At 37.4% G+C, this 18,732-nt stretch overlaps 2 protein-coding genes across 5 annotated transcripts in view; one reads left to right on the forward strand and one right to left on the reverse strand.

The window, feature by feature from the left end:
• Positions 1-6,659, forward strand: part of clip1b (CAP-GLY domain containing linker protein 1b) — a 48,470-nt gene extending 41,811 nt beyond the window's left edge. For all 4 annotated transcript variants that reach the window (XM_005946308.3, XM_042228736.1, XM_005946306.3 and 1 more), the window contains one exon: positions 167-6,659. In XM_005946308.3, coding sequence (XP_005946370.1) covers positions 167-401 — 235 coding nt within the window. In that variant the 3' untranslated portion in view covers positions 402-6,659. The remainder of the gene's footprint in view (positions 1-166) is intronic.
• On the reverse strand, positions 5,764-14,074 carry bcl7a (BAF chromatin remodeling complex subunit BCL7A). Its single transcript, XM_005946310.3, has 6 exons — positions 13,897-14,074; positions 11,006-11,087; positions 10,751-10,847; positions 9,669-9,818; positions 8,390-8,493; positions 5,764-8,182 (listed from the first exon to the last, which is right to left on the reverse strand). Exons 1-6 carry the CDS (start codon positions 13,986-13,988, stop codon positions 8,108-8,110), a joined length of 600 nt encoding a protein of 199 aa, XP_005946372.1. The 5' UTR covers positions 13,989-14,074; the 3' UTR covers positions 5,764-8,107.
• Positions 14,075-18,732: the final 4,658 nt, after the last annotated feature.

The raw sequence follows: 18,732 nt of genomic DNA on the forward strand, positions 1-18,732 counted from the left end.
CGCTCCTGGACCACCAGCGCACTTGACTCATCACATTGTTGTCTAACACTTTCAAGGAAAAAGACTAGGAAAACACTAGTGTAGTATACAATGATTTACATACAACATATTCAGATAAAAACCCATGGCCACAGCTTGTGTGTTTTCGCTTTTCTCTATAACGTAGGTTTGATGAAGGCATATCAAAGCGAGAGAAGAAGGCAACCCCGCGTCTCTTCTGTGACATCTGTGACTGCTTTGACCTCCACGACACAGAGGACTGCCCCACTCAGGCTCAGAGCCCCGACTCTGTACCTCACACCACCTACCATGGCAACCCTGCCGTTGAAAGGCCCTACTGTGATATCTGCGAGGCCTTCGGACATGCCACAGAGTCCTGCAATGATGATCAGACCTTCTAGAGGCTCCAGGTGTTTTATTCTCCTTCCCCTTCCTTTTGCTTCCTCGCCTTAAAAAGTTCAGTTACCATCGTTTCCTCTCCTGTTCTTTTTCCCCACAGTCCAACCCAACATGTCTGAATATAGCCGCTGCAAATTTTTCCATAATGTATTTTTATACTGTATTTATGCATATCAGAAGTAGCCACTGTCCTGGTCTGAATCCTTTACTCTGCAGCTCCATTCTGTGTCATGAAGAATGCTCGTCCAAATACTGTATGCTGCTTTGGTGCAATATTGATGTTAATAACAAAAGGAATCCGTCCTCTGCACTTGTCATTTTTAATGTTTGTTTTGCATTTCAGTTTCTCTAAAATAACTTAGGCTGAATTTGTTGATGGTCAGCAAAGGGAAGCACAGTTGAATGAAGGGAAGATGAAGCACCTCTCCACTCTGTTTCACATAGCTCAGTGTGACGCTAGAAACCAATCACACTGATGCTGCCATAACTTTTTTGTTTTTGTTTTAATGCAATATTTTGTAAAGCCCTTTTAATAAAAAGGGAAAAATATTTTTGGGAAAAAGTAATTATAATAATAAAACTGAAAAAGTTGTAATGTTTTGGTGGACATATAGGTGAAACAAGAAAAAAAAATCCATGCACATCCTCACCACTATATGGGGCAGGTGCTGAAGAAATGCATAAATACAAAAAACGAACTGGCGTACTGCAGAACGCCAGCTTTATTTATTTATTGCATATTAATAGTGTGTAGCATACATGCTCTTCATCACACAGTGAAACAGTTCAGTGCCATCTTAAATCACCTGTGATTATACTGCCATCAGGTTACTTTGCCATCAGCAAGTATAAACAAACTTTTAACAGGGCTCTCTTCATAATTAGATCCAATAAATATAATTAATATTAAATGTCCCAAAGCTCAAAGCACAACAACACATGAATCCTTGAAGAATACACAGAGATTTCAAAATGATCTAACATGGTAATGCAAGGAATTGTGAAAAAGTAAGAATGTCCATTTCTGAAGTGTGTATGAGCTGGATTCATTTTTTTTCTTTTTTTCAATATTAAATCTTTGCCGTTAAGTTGCATATCATTCCTACTTTGACAAGGAAAAGCACACAAATTTTCCTCAACACTTTGTTTCAAGTGCATATATTAAAATAGACATTTGGAATATTATTACTAAATTCTTATAATGGTAATTATCATAGTTAGTATTCTAAAAATACTGCATCACTGTAAAAATTTATTTGTTTGTTCTCAGAATATTACAACTTTTTCAATAAATCATTTGGCTTTATTATTTAAAATGTTATACAGACATTTTTAATGAGGGGATTTCTTTTTTTTTAAAATAATTTATTTTCATAATATTGCGTGTATTTTCAAAATGTTACGGCACGTTGTTTTCTTAGACTGTTGCATTTACTTTAGCAAATTAATATTATATTATAATAGTAAGATATTTTTTCTTAACTTTATTCTCATATTCTCACACGACCCCTTATTCTCAAAACATGATCACTTTATCATAAAATATTATGATAAAAGTGATCATAAAATAATATTATTTCTTGTAATATTTCATATTTTTTTCTTAAATTTGTCACAGATTTCCAATTAAAATAGTTCAGTTTAATATTTAAAATAATTTTGACTTAATTTGTTTAAACAGATTTAGCAACCTAAGTTCTAGTAATAACCTAAATGCTGAAAATGTAAATATTTTCTGATATGGATATAGTTCAATCTTGACCTTGGAAATGGTACTTTCCAAAAAATAATAATTTCAGGCCCTTTTTTCAAAGCATGGGTTTACCTTCACACATACTTTTTTCAGTTTAAAGTTTCATTGCTTAACTAAATAACACAATTCTGTCTGTTTAGTAACTGCTGAGCTTTTCATTATAATCTCACATTGTTCTTATTTCTAAGAGATTTTTAAGGACCATTTCCTGAGATGCCTAAAAGTTTACAATTTAAAAGTTGCCTGCAATATTGTGACGAATGGGGAACTTAATCAAAAGCTACTAAACAGATCTCATGGTTAGGTTTCAACAGCTTTTTCAACATCAGGAATAAACACATTTTCCTGTTTAGTCTCCCACAGGTTGATATGTTTCAAACGATGCAGTAGAAAGTTACTGAAGGTTAATAATGAAGTTGCATTTTGTTATTTATTGTATGATCTTTTATTAGCCAGTGACGCCCTTAAGGGAAAATAAGCTAGCACTGATTGAAGGCGTATAGTCAGTGCTAGGACTACTGTAGTATAGGTGGGCTTTTGAAATGCATCTGCCTAATGTTACAGGAAACTGCCCAAATGAAACTCCAGAAGCCTCTACTAACTTTGATAGCTTTGCACTATCCACTTTAAAGATTCAATAAATGTGCGTTTTCTTCTCAAAGTATTTAAAAGCTATTTTTTCAAGGAGGACGGTGCCGATCATTGAGCACTAACTTTCATGCCGACCTCTTTAAAGGTACTTTTTGCAATCACCCTCTCCGGCATTTAAGGAAAACTTGCAGCGCCAAGGTGCAGGGTTTGATCAGCAGGTGTGTTGAAAATAAGAATGTGCTCGTAGTTATTTGCTTGGTTAAATGTAGGTTACACTGGGTACCCCTACAAATAGCATTTTTAAGCAGGGGACCAGGGAGTTGAGTCTGCTTTCCTGTCTATTCTCTATACTGTACTAATAGGCTGAAAATAGAGTTGTACGTTACACTGACTTGCTACACCACCTTGTTGTGGAAATTGGTATTACACATAGTGTAGTCCAGCCCTGCTTAAACTTTAGTTCTCTCTTTTTCTCTATTTCGTGAAGAATGATTTCAAAAAAGGAATTTGCAACAAGTACCTTTAAAGCAAAAGTTTGACATTTTAGTAATTCTGCTTTTTCGCTTTGAGAGTTTAATGACACTGACTACTAAAGTCTATTCCAGTTGTATTGTGACTGTTAAAAGTCACAATACAACTGGACTTTACTTTGTCAAATGAACATACATCATTATTTAAAGTTACCTTATGAAAGCCACCTTATTATACACTAAAAACATTTACTGTGAACATAGTTACCACACAGCATGTGTAACTCCTGTATAACCTGGTTTCTTACAAAATAATGATAACCTCAAAATACATCATTAAAGCACACGTTAGCACATATATAGAAATTAAAGGTAATCCTAACATCTGGTGGATTTTGTAATTATAAGCACAATAAACAAAGAAACAGCAGTAGGTACTGAATGGATTTCAATGGATTTCTAAAGTGCAGTCAGCTTAAAGCTACACCAGGTTAGCTTAGCACATATTGAAGAAATATTGGGAAGCATTATAAATAATGTGTTGAAAATAAAACAAATTGCCTTTTCTTTTTTTTTTTCTTTTTTTTACATTTTTGTACTATTTAAAGCAACATGATCATATAACTGTTTGTGAGCTTTAGAGGTGCTACTACAAGAATGTTAGCTGTCAGAAAACAACTAAGTGAATTACCTAAATTGCCAAACTATTTCTTTAAATTAACCCTGTATAGCAGTTTTTATTTGATATATCTTATACTAAAGCACAATTTTGGATCATATTGAATCTTCCAGTGTAACAGTGTATAATACATGACTAACCACTGACCCTAGTTTTTGTAAATACTAATCAGAAGTTTCCTTCTGCTAAATGTGTACACAGTGCCATGGAACAAAAAGATAGCTTTTATGTGTACATCTTATTTTTTTGCCCTGTTGACAAGGCTGACATTCTATAAGGAGGTTTTCACTCAAGGGGAAAATTATTTGTATAGACTTTAAAACATTGTTATAAGTGATGCGTCTAATTATTGGTGTAATGTTTTATATGTAACAATTTCAGGCACCATCTATAAATGGTTTCAAACCATTTTACAGATGTTAATGTGGTGGAAAATGTCACTGTTTTCTATGTGCTGTATACTCCTGAACAGAACAATACAAATGCTAAGAAAAGAAAAGCTGCTCTCGTCCTTTCTTTCCTCTTTACCGGTCAGCCACTGCTCGTCCCAGATGCACTTTTTTTCACATTTCAATAGTTGTCTGACAAGAAAAATAAGGAAAGTATATACATAAACATCTCCATTGTGAAATTGATATACTTATTTTCCTGTTGTTTTGGTTACATTAATAGAAATAAAAATCAACCAGGGCTTCAGTACCTCAGATATTGTGGGAGTGCATGAAAAAAGGAGAAATTTGGAACTTGGCAGTGTAATTCACACATGAAAAAGACGTGGCAATCATGTAAAGTAAAACCGCTAAAACCACTCTAAAACGTGCATGTAACTTTTGGGTAAAAGAAATTCAGGCAGTGTGTACGTGCATTAAACCTACATTCTATCTGAAGACCACCAGATGGTGGTAATTGTGGTTGCAGAAATGTTTTGCTAACGGCTGAAATTTGGTTTTTCTCTTTCTTGTTTGATAACCCAGTTTTTCTTTCTTGATTATAGATATGACTCAGTCTTCATTAGCAGTCAACTTAATAAAATTAATTAGCTGTACTGTAAGAGTTGAGCACTGTTCTGTAAGAACTGAGTGGACTAAAGCATTTGTCAAAGTGGCATCTAAGCCTCCACTATTTATTTATTTTTTTGTTGAATTATTCAGGTAATTTAATGATTACATTAAGTAGAAGTAAAAATTGTGAATGGAAAACTGTTCATTTGAGGCTTCCAAGGGCCCCTCCTGGTATTGGGGCCTTGGGCAGTCAGTCCTGCTATTAATATTTTCATGTCTTTGTTCCACTGTAACAAAGGTATGAAAAAAAGTGTGTCTGAATATGTAGCTTTCACATACTGGCAAAAGCAAGCTGAAACAAGCCACTCAAAAGCAAAAAGCATACTTTGATAAGGCTGCTATTTCAGATGTCCTCATGATTCGTGCCCTTTTTCTTCTCAACAAACACTGAACATCAACACCCAGAAAATTTTGTGACTTTTATTAAGAAAACAAAACCATTGGACATGATAAAAACCAAGCACTACTGATGGAATAAATAAGTCAAACCAAACCATAAATCTGTACAAGATCTAAAGAAAAACAATATGGTCCCAAGAAAAAAAACAAAACCCCAAAACATACAAGATCTTATATCTCACAGCTCTTTTTTTCCATTTTTCTTTTTTTACAGTTATGAGCAAACTATAAGCAATTGGCTCGATCAGGTGAAAGCTACAACATAAGTGAGATTTTTTTTCTTAAACTGAGTGTACATAATGCTGTTTATAACTGTTAATGTCAATACAATAGCATTTTAAGTTCCAGCGCTGCTGGACTGGGAATGAGGTATATGCTAATCCGTCCTCTATACCAAGACATTTTTTTTTGAATTTCTTTTCTCTCCATCCATGTGAATGCTGATTTGCTGAAATCTGATCAAGTAATTCTGCATCATAAAGCCCCTGTTATGTTATGAAATCATTGATTTGTGGTGAGTCAATTCATTTCAATCCAAATTGACAAGGAAATCTCAATTAATGAAAGTAAATCTTAGATGTGTGAGGTTGTACATTAGAGGTCACAGGCCTGAATCCACACAACAAAGTTCAAGTAAATTGCACAACTTTGCACAAAACCAAGAGCTTGATGCCACATGTGTATGGATTCAGCCAACAGACAGCACCTTGAAGGAGGATTAGAACCAATGTTTGAGCTAAAAGACTTTAGTAGGTCATAGAGAAGTAGTGATACACAGAAGACTTACACAGAGGAGAAGTGATTAAATGGTGGAGCAGGTGGGAAAACCGGTCCAGGAAATTGGTCAATTTCTACTTAAAGGTGCTAAAAGAAAAACAAACAAACACCTGAAGTAGACAAAGACCAACAACTGGTGTTCTGACTGAAGTTTACAAATTGCAACATTTTCACAAGACAAAACTAAATTAACTTCTGGGTAGTGTTCAAATTCCAGTCTCCAACTGTGTAAAGGACTAACACGCCAATTTGCTTCCTTGCAGAGAGTTTTATGATAATGCGATATAACGCGATTACATGGCAGGAGACAGTTAGACACTTTCTTATGTGCCAAGAAGTAATGAGGGACTTCGTCTCTTTCTTCATCTCATTCTAGTATAAAAGTAAAAATAATAATTGTAAATAAATAATAAATAGCATGTTAACATGTAAGCTAGTTTCACCTACTAACATCTCCAAAGCTTTTGGACAAAAACAACAACAAAAAAAAACAAAAACAAATCTAAAACTTAAGTCGTGTCATTCACAGGGAGTTATGTGCCAGACTGTCTTTGACAGAAGCTGTGACCCCCTAGAGAAAAATTCACAAAAGTAAAATAACCAAAATCAAATACTATTTCTGCTAGGCTAGCTTCTCCCTCTGCCACTTCCTGTCCCATCCTACTTTGGGCAACACCCATCAAGGAAATTTAACCTGGTGGATTTGTGTGTTGCTGCAACATTACAGGTATTCCTAGTTCTTATTTGACTGATTTTAGACCAACCCAGGCCAGCCATTTCCCTTTTCCAGCTTTTATACCAAGCTAAGCTAACTAATGCCTGGCTGTGACAATGCCATATTTTTTGTTTGACTCTCTGCAAGAAAGCAAATATTTCCCAAAATGTTCATCTATTCCTTTTAAATGAAAAACAGTTGTAGGTAAAAAATAAATATCGGCTAAAACTATTTAGTGATAATTGTAAGGCAAAAATCAAAACAAAACATGGCACCAAAATTGTAATTCAAAACCTGCTTGACCTAAAACGTGTATTTAATCATAGCAACTCAAGGCACACCTCCAGGACCTACGCTAGCTATGCCTGTTTTTACTACTTAACCAAGAGTGTATCTCAACCAGTACCGTTGTCATATTCTTCCTCTACGAACCATAAACAAACTCTCTTTGAAAGCAAAAAAACCCAAAAACATATGTCAATGGTGAACTTTTCATGGATAGAGAAAAAAGACATCCACTACAGCAGCAAATCTATCTGTGATCGATTGTGACATACCATAACAGTGCATTGACCCTCCTGAGAAAAAAACCCTAAACACTTCCTAAACAAATATAGAACATTAGTCTAACAGGAGGCGCATCGGGAGGATTGAAGTGACGTGGTCCTAGGGTGGAGGTTCCCCCCGCAGCCGCTGATCTGAGACCAGGCTAGCCTCTTCAGTTATCCTGAGCTAAACCCTTAGCAGTGAAACGTTTAAAAAATGGTCTCAGAGCAGTGTCTGCGATTGACCTCATCCTAATCCCAGTGTTAACTCTTTTAGTCACAGAAGCAGGTCAGTGTTTGTCATCTGGCCTGGTGGTGGCTTGGCTGACAGCGCTGCCCCTGTTCACAGAGGGGGTTGCAGCCCAGGTTCGGCGTGTCTCTTGGCATTAGTGAAAAGTGTGGAGGACTGGAAGGAAGCACGGAGGGGGACCAGTGAACAGAGGTAATATCCATTCTCCCTCTGTGACAGGGGAGTGTCAGGGGCAAAGATGACAAACTGGAGGGGAAGCAGCCATTAGGGTGAAAGTGAGAGAGGAAGGGTGGGAGACGTCCATTATCCCTTTTAGTTTAGGTAGAGAGGAGAAGGTGAGGGAAGAAAAACAGGAGTGAGAGGAGAGCCAGTATGTCCATTAGCCCTAAATTATCTAGAGTTAATGGAGGAAGGACAAAGGGAAAGAGACAGGAGGCTGAAGAAGAGTAATGACTCAGCCCCAAACATTTAACTCTCCTCAAAGTCCTGAGATGAGGACTCCAGTTTGCTTTTCTTGCTGGGCGGGGCTTCATCCTCTAGGTCCTACAGGCAAGAAGAAAAGAAAATATTGAGGATTTTTCTGGACTAATAAATAGTAATATGATAGACTGTATATAAAGGATATCTTCTGGGTCTGAGAAGCGAAGTAACGTGGATGTACTTTCTTCTTCTTTCAGCTGCTCCCTCTAGGGGTTACAACAGCAGATCATATGACACCGATTCAAACTTTATAGACAGATGTGTTCATACCTGAGTGGCTTTGCTGTCTGAAGAGTCCTTCTCCCCTGAGGACAGGCTGTCTCTCTTGGCACTTTGTGCTCTCTCTGAGGTCTCTGATGAAGGGATGCTCTTACCTGGAGATTGTTAAGACAATGATAGATCAGCACAAGAGCACACATACCTGTTGAATTGTCTTATACTTTATACTTTAATGACAGTGTGGTCACAGAGATGAACTGCCAAAAACACCCTCAAATTTATCTACAGTTTTCACTTTTGGAGTTACACCAATTCTTTTCAGATGTTCTTGTTCTGTTAAAATGATGGCATTTTGCTTTCAGGACACTGGTTTAGACTTGTTCAATCGTATCAGGAAGAAAAAAGGTTCTTCTACTGACAAGATACAATACTTACTGATTTTTAAAGTTGATTATTTCCCATCCTAAATACTGGTGTTCAACGAATTTCCGAAGCATTTAAAAAAATGCTTGTGGGGTTTTCTTTAAAATCACAACAAAGCCAAACTAGACTCCACATTTAACCACATATGCTCTGAATTATTTTCATGAGTAAATAGATTCTGCTTTTAACTTGTTTATTAAAGACAATTGGAGTAAGAAGCCTGAATAAGTGTGTGTTTGGCATTTTTTCTTGAAGCTTATTTATGATCAATTCAGAAACAATTGGTTTGATTAATGTTATGGTTACAAGACTATAGACGCACACTGACACACTCATTGGCCTGTTTACCTCATTCTAGGATTTATTTCTTGTAATGTTTTTACTTCTGTGGTCCATAATTGAATGGTGAATGTATTACACTATTCTTTAAAAAGAAGTATAAGTATATATGTTTAATCTTTGCTTATTGTGCACTCAGTTCAAATTCGTGGTGCAATATTTCCAGGTTCAATCCCCACAAGACTGCTGCTGTGAGGAGTACATTGAGATATGCAAAAATATAATATGTAAGTTAGAATGTGAATGTATGAGAGGGGGTTTTGGCATTAAGATGAATTGAGGGTGGCGGTAAAAGATGGTTGACGGTTAAAGTCCCGGGGGGAACAGCACGGCAGCTGCACTGTGTCTGTGGTCCCCGTATGAGTGTTTGACTATGTAGAAGCAGTCATTTTAATCTTCTCACAGTGTGATGCTATTTGTTCTGAGGATAAAAACAAAAACAGGAAGGGGCTCCTCACCCATCTGACAATGCAACTCCACCACCTGCTAGAGGAGCTTTGGATAAGACTGTCATTTAAAGTATGTGTGTCTGTCTGTTTATTTGGAAGTGTGTTTGCAAGTGCCTAACCCCTCTTGCTGTCTGGGCTCTGGTCAGTCTTGGCTTCACCATTGTCACGGTGTGATGTGGAGGTGGGCTCTGGGGCAGGGCTGGTGCTACAACTGTTTTCCTGTTTCACTGGGGACGAGTCAGCGATGGAGCTCTGGTTGCTGTTGTCATCTAGCAAAGACACAGATTGAAAGTATTGCACAGTCACTTTAAAGGCAAACAGATTTTGGTTTGCAGCATTAAGTGTCATGCTCATTTTTTTTTTATAAATACTTGATTCATAATAAAAAAAAAATTAAATGAATGACTCCAAAGAGTATTAAAGGGTCTACGCTGTCAATTTTCACGCCATGATAATGCAACAGAAGAAAAAACAATATGCAAAGAAAAAACAGGGAACTTTAAAAAGGCAAGAAAAAAAATCCATCCATTCTCTTCCGCTTATCATTATCAGGGTGTAATCTCTGTGATAAAATCTAGCTAATTATTGTGTCATAGCACCACTGCTGTCTTTGAAAAAAAAAAGAAAACCATAAAACTATTAAAAACACATCAATGAGCCACACAGACACACTGGGTGACATTCTTCTTCATTAGCATGAACACACACACTGTAGGTTTTGCAGGGAATGCTCACTGCAAAAACAAATCAACTTAATGTGTTACTCAAAAGTAGTCACTAACAAATCCACCATTTCCTCCAGTTTAGAAACCTTTGATTAAAAAAAAGCACAGGGCCCGCCTGGTTTTCTTTTTGTTTTCTGGTTTTTTGCCTTGAGATGATAGGTGGCGTATTCAGACCGGATAAAGGTTTGCCTGTTGTTACTCACGCAAGTATGGTTACTGGAGTGTTTCAGCCAATGGAAGAACTACTTCCTTCCAAAAATGCCTGGAATACATTATCTCACTTTCCCAAGCTTGCCTGGAAGTCCTACAGCTTCACTTACTTTTCTCCTTTTTTTTGCCGTTTTCTGTAAAGTGAAGCTGTATCATACAACTATAAATACATTTTATATTTTGGATTGTAGTGGCTGTGGGGAGACTCCACAGTTTATGACAGAATATCAGATGATAGGCTTTTGGAGCATGGCATAAACACCCACCATGCATGTCCATCATCCCTGGAGAAGAGCTGTTCTCTGGAGTCGTCACTTCTGAGCCATATTTCTCGTCTTTGCCCTTCTTCTTGTTCTTGTTCTTCTGAAGCAGGAGAATACGCGCAATGTTAGTTAGTAAAACTGGTTCCAACATGCAATAAAGTGACAGGAAGATGAACAAACACAGCCCGGAGCTTGGATAAATCAGTATACAGCTTTGGATGATTTTGATGATGGTGGTGGTGATGATAATGAACTCACATCATCTGATTTGGGCTCTGTAACTGGCACCCACTTGTAGATGCGAAGGGACGTGTCTCCAACAGTCACCCATTTCTTCTCCCTGTAAGGCACAGAAAAACCAAGCTGACTCAAGGGCTCTGGGCCAGTGTGAAAGCAGTGTAGATATAACTGTAGCCACTCTATAAATGATGCTATAGGAATGTAAAATACAATTTAAAAAAAGAGTATTGGATAGTAGTATAGCAGTTATGTTCTTAGAGTACAGAGTGTACCAACTGTTGTTGGTAAGGTACCACTGTTTCAATTAAGTGAATATTTGAATGTCTTAAACATTTCTGATAGTAACCTGAAGCTACAAAATAAGAAATCCTATGTTACCTGACATTTTGAACACCAAAGGTTAAAGCTTGCGATTGGTTTGCTTAGTCACTCGTATGCTGAACACTCGTATTCTCAGTTACTCATTTCTCTGGTCTTTAAAATGCAAAAGGGTAAAAAAGAAATAAATAATAATCACAACCTTGTTTTTTTACTGCCTTTTATCAGCTCACATTACTCGCTGTAACTTTCAGCCTCTCAGATCAGATACTTTGCCAGTATTCTCCTCCTCATACTATTGAAATTAATACTTTGGGATTGTTGATCTGACAAAACAAGCGATGAAGCAATAAGTTAGGCTCTAAAAATAGGCACAAAAAAGTACTATAAATAAGAGTTGTGAAGTTGATACCAGGATTATTGGTGTCTTTTAAAAATGGCTTTGAAAATTAATGAAACAGTAAATTAGTTCATTATTATTTTAATTAATGCTGAGAAACTTTACATTTTAGTTGTAGTTTTGAGGGGGGGATAAAAAGAAAGAAAAAACTCTCAAAAAACTCTAAGAGATTTAAGACCAATTCACAACATCAGTCACCTAAGGCACTTTGTACTGTATAGTAAAGATGCTACAATATTAGAAACTCCAACAATCAGACAATCGCTTATGAACAAACACTTGGTTACAGTAGAAGGAAAAACTCTCTTAATAGGAAGAAACCTCCAGCAGTGCCAGGCTCAGGGAGGGACGGCCGTCCGCCTTGACCGCTTGGGGTTGAAAGTGAAGAGCATAGAGAGAGAGAGATGACAAAAGACATACTATGGGAGAAAGAACCAGAGTTGAATATTCCCTAATGACTGAATACAGTTGGGCTGTATAAACACACAGAAAGTAAAAAGAGACGAATGTTGAAGAAACACTCAGTGCATCACGGGAAGCCCCCAGCAGCCTAAGCCAACTGCAGCATAACTAAGGGATGGTTCAGGGTCACCTGATCCAGTCCTAAATAGAAACTTTAAAGAAAAAAGAAAGGTTTTGAACTTTAAAATCTTAAAAGGAGAGAGAACTTATGGAAACTGAAGCCTCTGAATTCTACTGTCTAAAATTCTAGGAACCACAAATAAACCAGCAGCCTGAGAGTGAAGTGCTCTGGTAGGATAATAAGGTTCAGGGAGGTCTTTCAGAAATGACCGAGCCTGAATATCTTCTGTGTGGGGAGAACGATTTTCAGTTCAATTCAATTATGAATTTAACAGGGAACTAATATTAGCAATAAGCTAATATGGGAGAAATGTGGTCTGTTGAATCCTTTTCTATGGATCCATTACTGATTAATCAATCGAAGGGGAGGTCAGTATTCTCTGTAATCCGGCCAGTAACCCAATAATCTTGGGTAATTATAAAGTGAGAGGGGTAAACATCTTACTGGCTCTTCTTTTCCTCTAAACTACCAACCAGTAAGATGTTTTTATTGACTCTTTCAAAAATAACTCAATGCCGATTACTTAAAAATACTTCAATTCTGATTCTTCAGTTTGACCTTCCGATTTTTAACATCTTGTTGTGATTTTAGGTACTGAAACTTAAATTCTGGTCAATTTAAAAGTTGTAAAATTATACCAAAGTGATTATGCCAAAGTGAAGCGCTACAAACACGCGAGGGACACAATTTGGATTTTTTCACAAATGAACATATATATGTGTGTGTGTGTGTATATATATATATATATATATATATATATATATATCTCAAACCGGTCTGTATTAACTAAAATGAGTTTCCCTGCCCTAAGTCATATTTAAGTTTAATTTCACAATATTAGTTACATCAGGGACATTATTAAACCACGAAAACTCTACGCCGACCTGGGAATTACATATAATGTATGTATAAAAATTATTTTTAAAATAAATAAATAAATTTGGCCACTAAGTAAGCTTTCACACCTAAATTGTGTATACTATCATAACAAAAATCGGCGTATCGGAGCCTTCAAATGTGTATAAAAGGCTTTTTTCTTGTGTTAAACGTTAAGACTGAGTCACTACGTGTTCAGCCATGCACTACAGTAGCCTACTTCCCTCTCCCAACCCCCACCGTGCCTCAGTCTCTATCAGACCTAAAGGGCGACTCAAAGCGCTTAATTTAAAACTCCAGACGGACTAAACTGCTCCGACTCAAGAGCGCCGTCGTCAAATTGTTTCCAAGTCCAGACTTATTAGACGTTTCGATCCTAAAAACCGCCGCCTGTGCTACGAGCTCAACAGCGGGCAGCAATGGCTTCATGTGACTGCATCGAAATATGGCTTCTGGGTTCAACCCTTGCCGTTAAAATCAGTGGAAAAATACGCCGGCTACATGTAGTCTAAACGTGCTAGCCCGCCGATGGACGGGGTGGTGCACCGCACTAGTGCGCCCCGGTGCACCTGAGCTGCAAGTACATCTGCCGTGAAATCCACTTCAGAAAATGTCCTTTTCTTTCAATTTCATCCCTCGCTCTGTCTCGCTCCTTCCCTCTCCTCCCCCAACAAGCAAGCCTTTCTCGTGATAGATAACGAACCCTGCTTTTTTTTCTACTTTTCCTCTTACCATTTTCGTACTTTCTCAATAGCGGCCATAACCCTCTTGATGTCATCTTTCGCCCTGCTCCGGGTTTCAGCTCGGACCGACCTGCCCGACATTGCCGCGGTGGGTATAATATTTTTAAAGCTCGCCGGCAGCTCAGACACAATGCAAACAGTAGAGCGCACAGAGGAGCCAATTGCGCCTGCGCGAGTTGATAGAGCAGCGAGAGGAGGGGGGGGCGGAAGGCTGCAGCTGCACTCAGAAGAGCCGTCTCCCTGCTGAGCCAGGAGGAGAACAAAGAGGCTGCAAGCTGCCTGATGTTCTCTACTTCACTCCAGCCAGAAAACTTGACGCTAAAACTAGAGAGTGTGCGAGGAAAGGACGAAGAAGATTTCATATTTTTACTCTGTTTGATTCATTATTGTTTTTTAGTACTTTGCATAGACTGGCCTCGAGTAAGAGTATAAATGTCCCCCACGTCTTAACACAAGACTGAAAAACAACAGCAAAATTACACCACTTTCATTCTGGCAGGTTCTGTCCCATGTCTCTATTTGTCACTGTGCATCTCCTTCAAACATCTGACATTTCTTTAGAGTCATTATGTGTCTTTTGGCCTTGTTTTGTATCCATCAGTCATTTTGAGCATGTCTCAGGAGCTTTGTGTTCTTTTCTGCTTGCCTCATGTTGTCATTTTGTGTCTTCTGTTCTGTCCTTGGTTTCATCTCTTTCTGTCACAGATTTTAAATCTCTTTATAGTTATATTGTGTCTCTGTGGAGTCTATTTGGATTTGTTTTGCATGTCTTTGATGTCACTTAATCATGATTTAGTGCCTCCTTGGCCTTGTTTTGGATGCCCTCATAATGTATATAATGTGTATTGTATTGCTGTATTGTGTCTTTTGTGCATATTATGTCCCCTTTTTGACTTTTCAGTGTCCCCTTCTGGCTTTACATTATTTCTTTTTTACTCTGACATTTTTTGACTCTCTTTTGTCATAATTTTGAATCTTTTTATTCAGTCTTTCTTTGTTTTCACTTTGGTTCAGTTTTGGTTTGTGTTTTGTCATTTTGTTGTCATTTAAAATCTTTTTTCCTCACTTCTTGTTTCGTTGTTTCCCTTTAGGTATCCTTGTTTAAGCTTTTTCTTGTAATTTTGCTCCTTTGTCACCCTCTTCACTGTCTTTTCTCTCAATTTTTGCTTCTTTCTTGTTATTTTGTTTATTGCGTGGCACTTCAGTGCCTCTTGGTGCTCATTTTGCATGTCTTTCAAACTGCTTGCCCTCACTTTATTTCTTTGGGTCATTTTAACTCTTTTTTTCTTAGTTTCAGCTGTTTGTTGCCATTTTGAATACTTTCCTCCACTGTCCTCGCCACTTTTCATGCAGTTCTCAAAACAAGACATTTACCATATCACAAACTCACCAGTGCAAAAGACACTAAAACAATCAAAACCTTTTTCACATTTGTCAGAACACGCAAAGTCAGACAATCACTTCAACTCTATGATTAATGAATAAAAACACTTTCACCACTTTTTGTAACATTTAAATGGCTTTTTACTTTCATTAAAACCTTACACACTTTGGAAAGTATTTGAGAACCTACTACCTACTGGGTTTTCCTAACATAACCATCCCCGAGGTTTACAGAAAGTGGTCTGACTAAGAGAAACTATCCAGTGATCGACATTTCTTTGTGTGAAAAGACCTTATTGCCAGAGGAGAATGCCCTGAATATTTTGAACTGAAGGCAACAATAACTCAATCGAGGACTTGTTACAAACAAGACATGCAGGACAGCATCTATGAATGCACAGCACATCAGATCTTGATGCAGATGGGCTACAACCCCTCTCACACACTCTTCACACTCCTGCCATCTGGAAAAAGGTACCGAAGCATTCGGGCACACACATCCAGACTGTCCAACAGCTTTTTTCCACAAGCCATCCGTCTCCTCAGCAAAAAGGGACTGGACTGACTAATCAACACAAGCGCGAACACACTGACCTACACCACCAATCTATCGTACACACCAACCTGTAAATGCTCTTTTGCACAATATTATTACTGGACTTTTTGCACTAACTTCTTTACTTCCTAATTTTTGCTGCTACACTAAGGAATGTTTACTGTTCCTCCACTACCTCAACTCATCATCACAAAACCTTATTATTATGTTACGTTGTGTTTTTTTGTCACACTGTCACTTGCTGCTCTTGTTTGCACATTTGCACGTGCACTTTGTTGTCTGCTGTCTGTTAACCAAAAAGAAAAAGTCTTCCTTAGATAGTTAGATAGTTAGTTTTTGTTAATTTATGTTGTAATTTATGTTAGGTCAGTCTGTCTTGTCTCCGCTAGCCAGCTAACTAGGCCTCTTAGTTAGCTAGTTTAGTGTTTTCTGTAAATTTATGTTGTAAATTTATGTTGCATGTAGCAGCTTGGTCCTGGAGAAACGTTGTTTCACTTCACTGTGTACTAACTGTATATGGTTGAAGTGACAATAAAGCTGACTTGACTTGACTTGACGACAGCAGAAGACCACACCAGGTGCAACTCCTGTCAGCTAAGAACAGGAAACTCAAATTGCTGATGAATGTTTCCAGCACTTTGTTGAGTCTATAACACACAGAATTAAAGCCTGTTCTGAAGACAAAAGGCAGTCCAAGCTGAGATTAGTAAGATGCAACTAATAAAGTGGCCGTTGGATCTATATGTATAGTATATGCATGTAATTACCCGTGCCAAAAGGACAAAGGACTGTATGTATTTCTGTCTGTTTCAACTAAACTTCTTCTTAGAACGTGCTTTCACCCGAAGGACAATTTCACTGCTAACACCAAGAGTGTGTGACTGTATTTGCTCATTTTTACATATTTGAAAACAATTTGAAATAACTTGATTGTAAACACTAATGCAGTGCTGGACAGTATTCAGGAAAGTGACAGACCTAAGGTTCTGACTAAGAAACATAAACTGTTTTCATGAGTTGTAAAATGTCATTGTAAGAAGTGCATCAACACCATAACAAATATCTCTATGAGTGTATGTAGTTTAGTATGTGTAGAAATAATAGCAGTGTGTATAAAAATACTCAGACAGGCTAGTGTGGTAGGGGAAATGTGTTACTGATTTTAGAACTGCACTAAGAAGTGAGAATGATGTTTCTGGTGTGAAGTTCGTGCCAAAGCAAACGGAGAAAAACCATAATTAATGATAAAGTTAGTGGTTGTTAGAAAAGAACCATGTGGCCCTCTGCAGGTGTAATTCAAAACTGCAGAATGGGCTTGGCCTGAAGAAATGGACAAAGACTTACTATCAAACTTTTTTTTTTCAGTTTTAAGTTTTATAATGATCAAAAATAAATAATAATAATAATAACAGCAAAAACAAGTCTTCTTCTATTTTCATTTTAGGAGTCATTAAAGTGTATTGGGCTACCTCCAGCTCCATATTTAACGTTCTTTGTCTAATATATACATTATGCCCTATTTACACACTTCCAAACCACCCCAGGCTTTCCTCTTGAACTTTGTCTCCAAACTCCTGAGCTGTCCCTCTGATGTTCTCATTTCTAATCCTGCCCCTCTTAATCACACCAAACAGGGGTGAATCTTCAACTGTGTCGCCACTCTTTTCGTCACCTCTCTTGTGCACTGCCCATTGTGATAGATGTTTAAAACCTGAGATTTTCTGGAATTAAAACACTTTAAACTTGTTCAGATTTTGTATAAAAATGTTTTGTATGTTTCCCAGCAAACTGTCTGTTATACCCACTGTCAGTAAATGTGCATTGTTTTTTTCTGGAATTAAATCTGGACAAACTCCCTTTTCACTGTCCTCGCTGTCCTCATTTCCTCCTTACTAATCCTCTGGACTTCCTGATATCATTTTCCCATCCATCGCCCTCTCTATTATTATTTTTTCATTCATCAGCTCCTCAAAGTACTCCTTTTTATCTTCTCACCATACTCTCATCACTTGTTAACACATCTTTCCTACTATGTGACAAATCACTGCTGCACATCCTTTCCAGCTCAGTCTCTCTCACAAGTTCCCTTATCCTCACAAGTTCCCTTATCCTCACAAGTTCCCTTATCCTTAGCTCATTGTGAGGCTGTTAGTGTCCAGCCTCACAATGAGCTTTTAGCCTTTGCCTTTGACACATCTCTTTTTGCCATACACCTAGCCTCCCAGTACTCCTGTCTGTGTTCTTCATTTCCCTGACTATTCCACTTTTTCTTTAATAGTCTCTTCCTTCACATACTTCAGCTCCTCCACGAACTCTGTATAACATTCTTCCTTCTTTAACTTTTAGCATTTAATCTTTGGCTTTTCCTTCATGTGCTTACAAGCTATTGGAGTCAAGTTAGCCCACTAAAAATTATTATTGACATTAATTAGCAAGTTTAATTTAATTCATTAACATTTTAAAATATGTATTTTCTTGCTATGTGCGTTGGTGTTTACATTTTTAGTTCATATACTGTGGTACAGGTTAAAGGTTTGGGACCAGTTTAGCTATATTTGTGGCTGTGAAAGGTATCGAGATTAACTGGAAGCTGGATTATGGAACAATAAAGTATGTGTTGACACTTCACCCTGTGTAAGCAGTATACTTAATTTCATAAATGGCCCGTAATATTGCTGTGTAGTTCAATTAAGGTACATCATTACTATAAATGTCAGTATATCATAACTGCTGGTATGAAGACATATTTCATAATAATTTCATAATAAACGTTGTTTTATGCTCTTGTACCTCTTTATACCCACTGTGCCCAGAGCACACTAGAATAAGAAACACTTATATGTCCTTTAAGTTACATTACAGAATGGAATAAGCAACTTATTAAAT

This window comes from Haplochromis burtoni, unplaced genomic scaffold (assembly GCF_018398535.1).
Source record: "Haplochromis burtoni strain Fernald_Lab_line unplaced genomic scaffold, NCSU_Asbu1 Contig_344, whole genome shotgun sequence".
Taxonomy (NCBI): Eukaryota; Metazoa; Chordata; class Actinopteri; order Cichliformes; family Cichlidae; genus Haplochromis; species Haplochromis burtoni.

What these genes read in the sequence shown, in the direction of transcription:
- bcl7a (XM_005946310.3), bottom strand. Translation starts at nt 13,988, where the DNA reads ATGTCGGGCAGGTCGGTCCGAGCTGAAACCCGGAGCAGGGCGAAAGAT. An exon ending in AGGGATGATGGACATGCATG is followed by an intron (nt 9,819 to 10,750) that starts GTGGGTGTTTAT and finishes TGTCTTTGCTAG; the next exon opens with ATGACAACAGCAACCAGAGC. An exon ending in GAGCCCAGACAGCAAGAGGG is followed by an intron (nt 8,494 to 9,668) that starts GTTAGGCACTTG and finishes AACAATCTCCAG; the next exon opens with GTAAGAGCATCCCTTCATCA.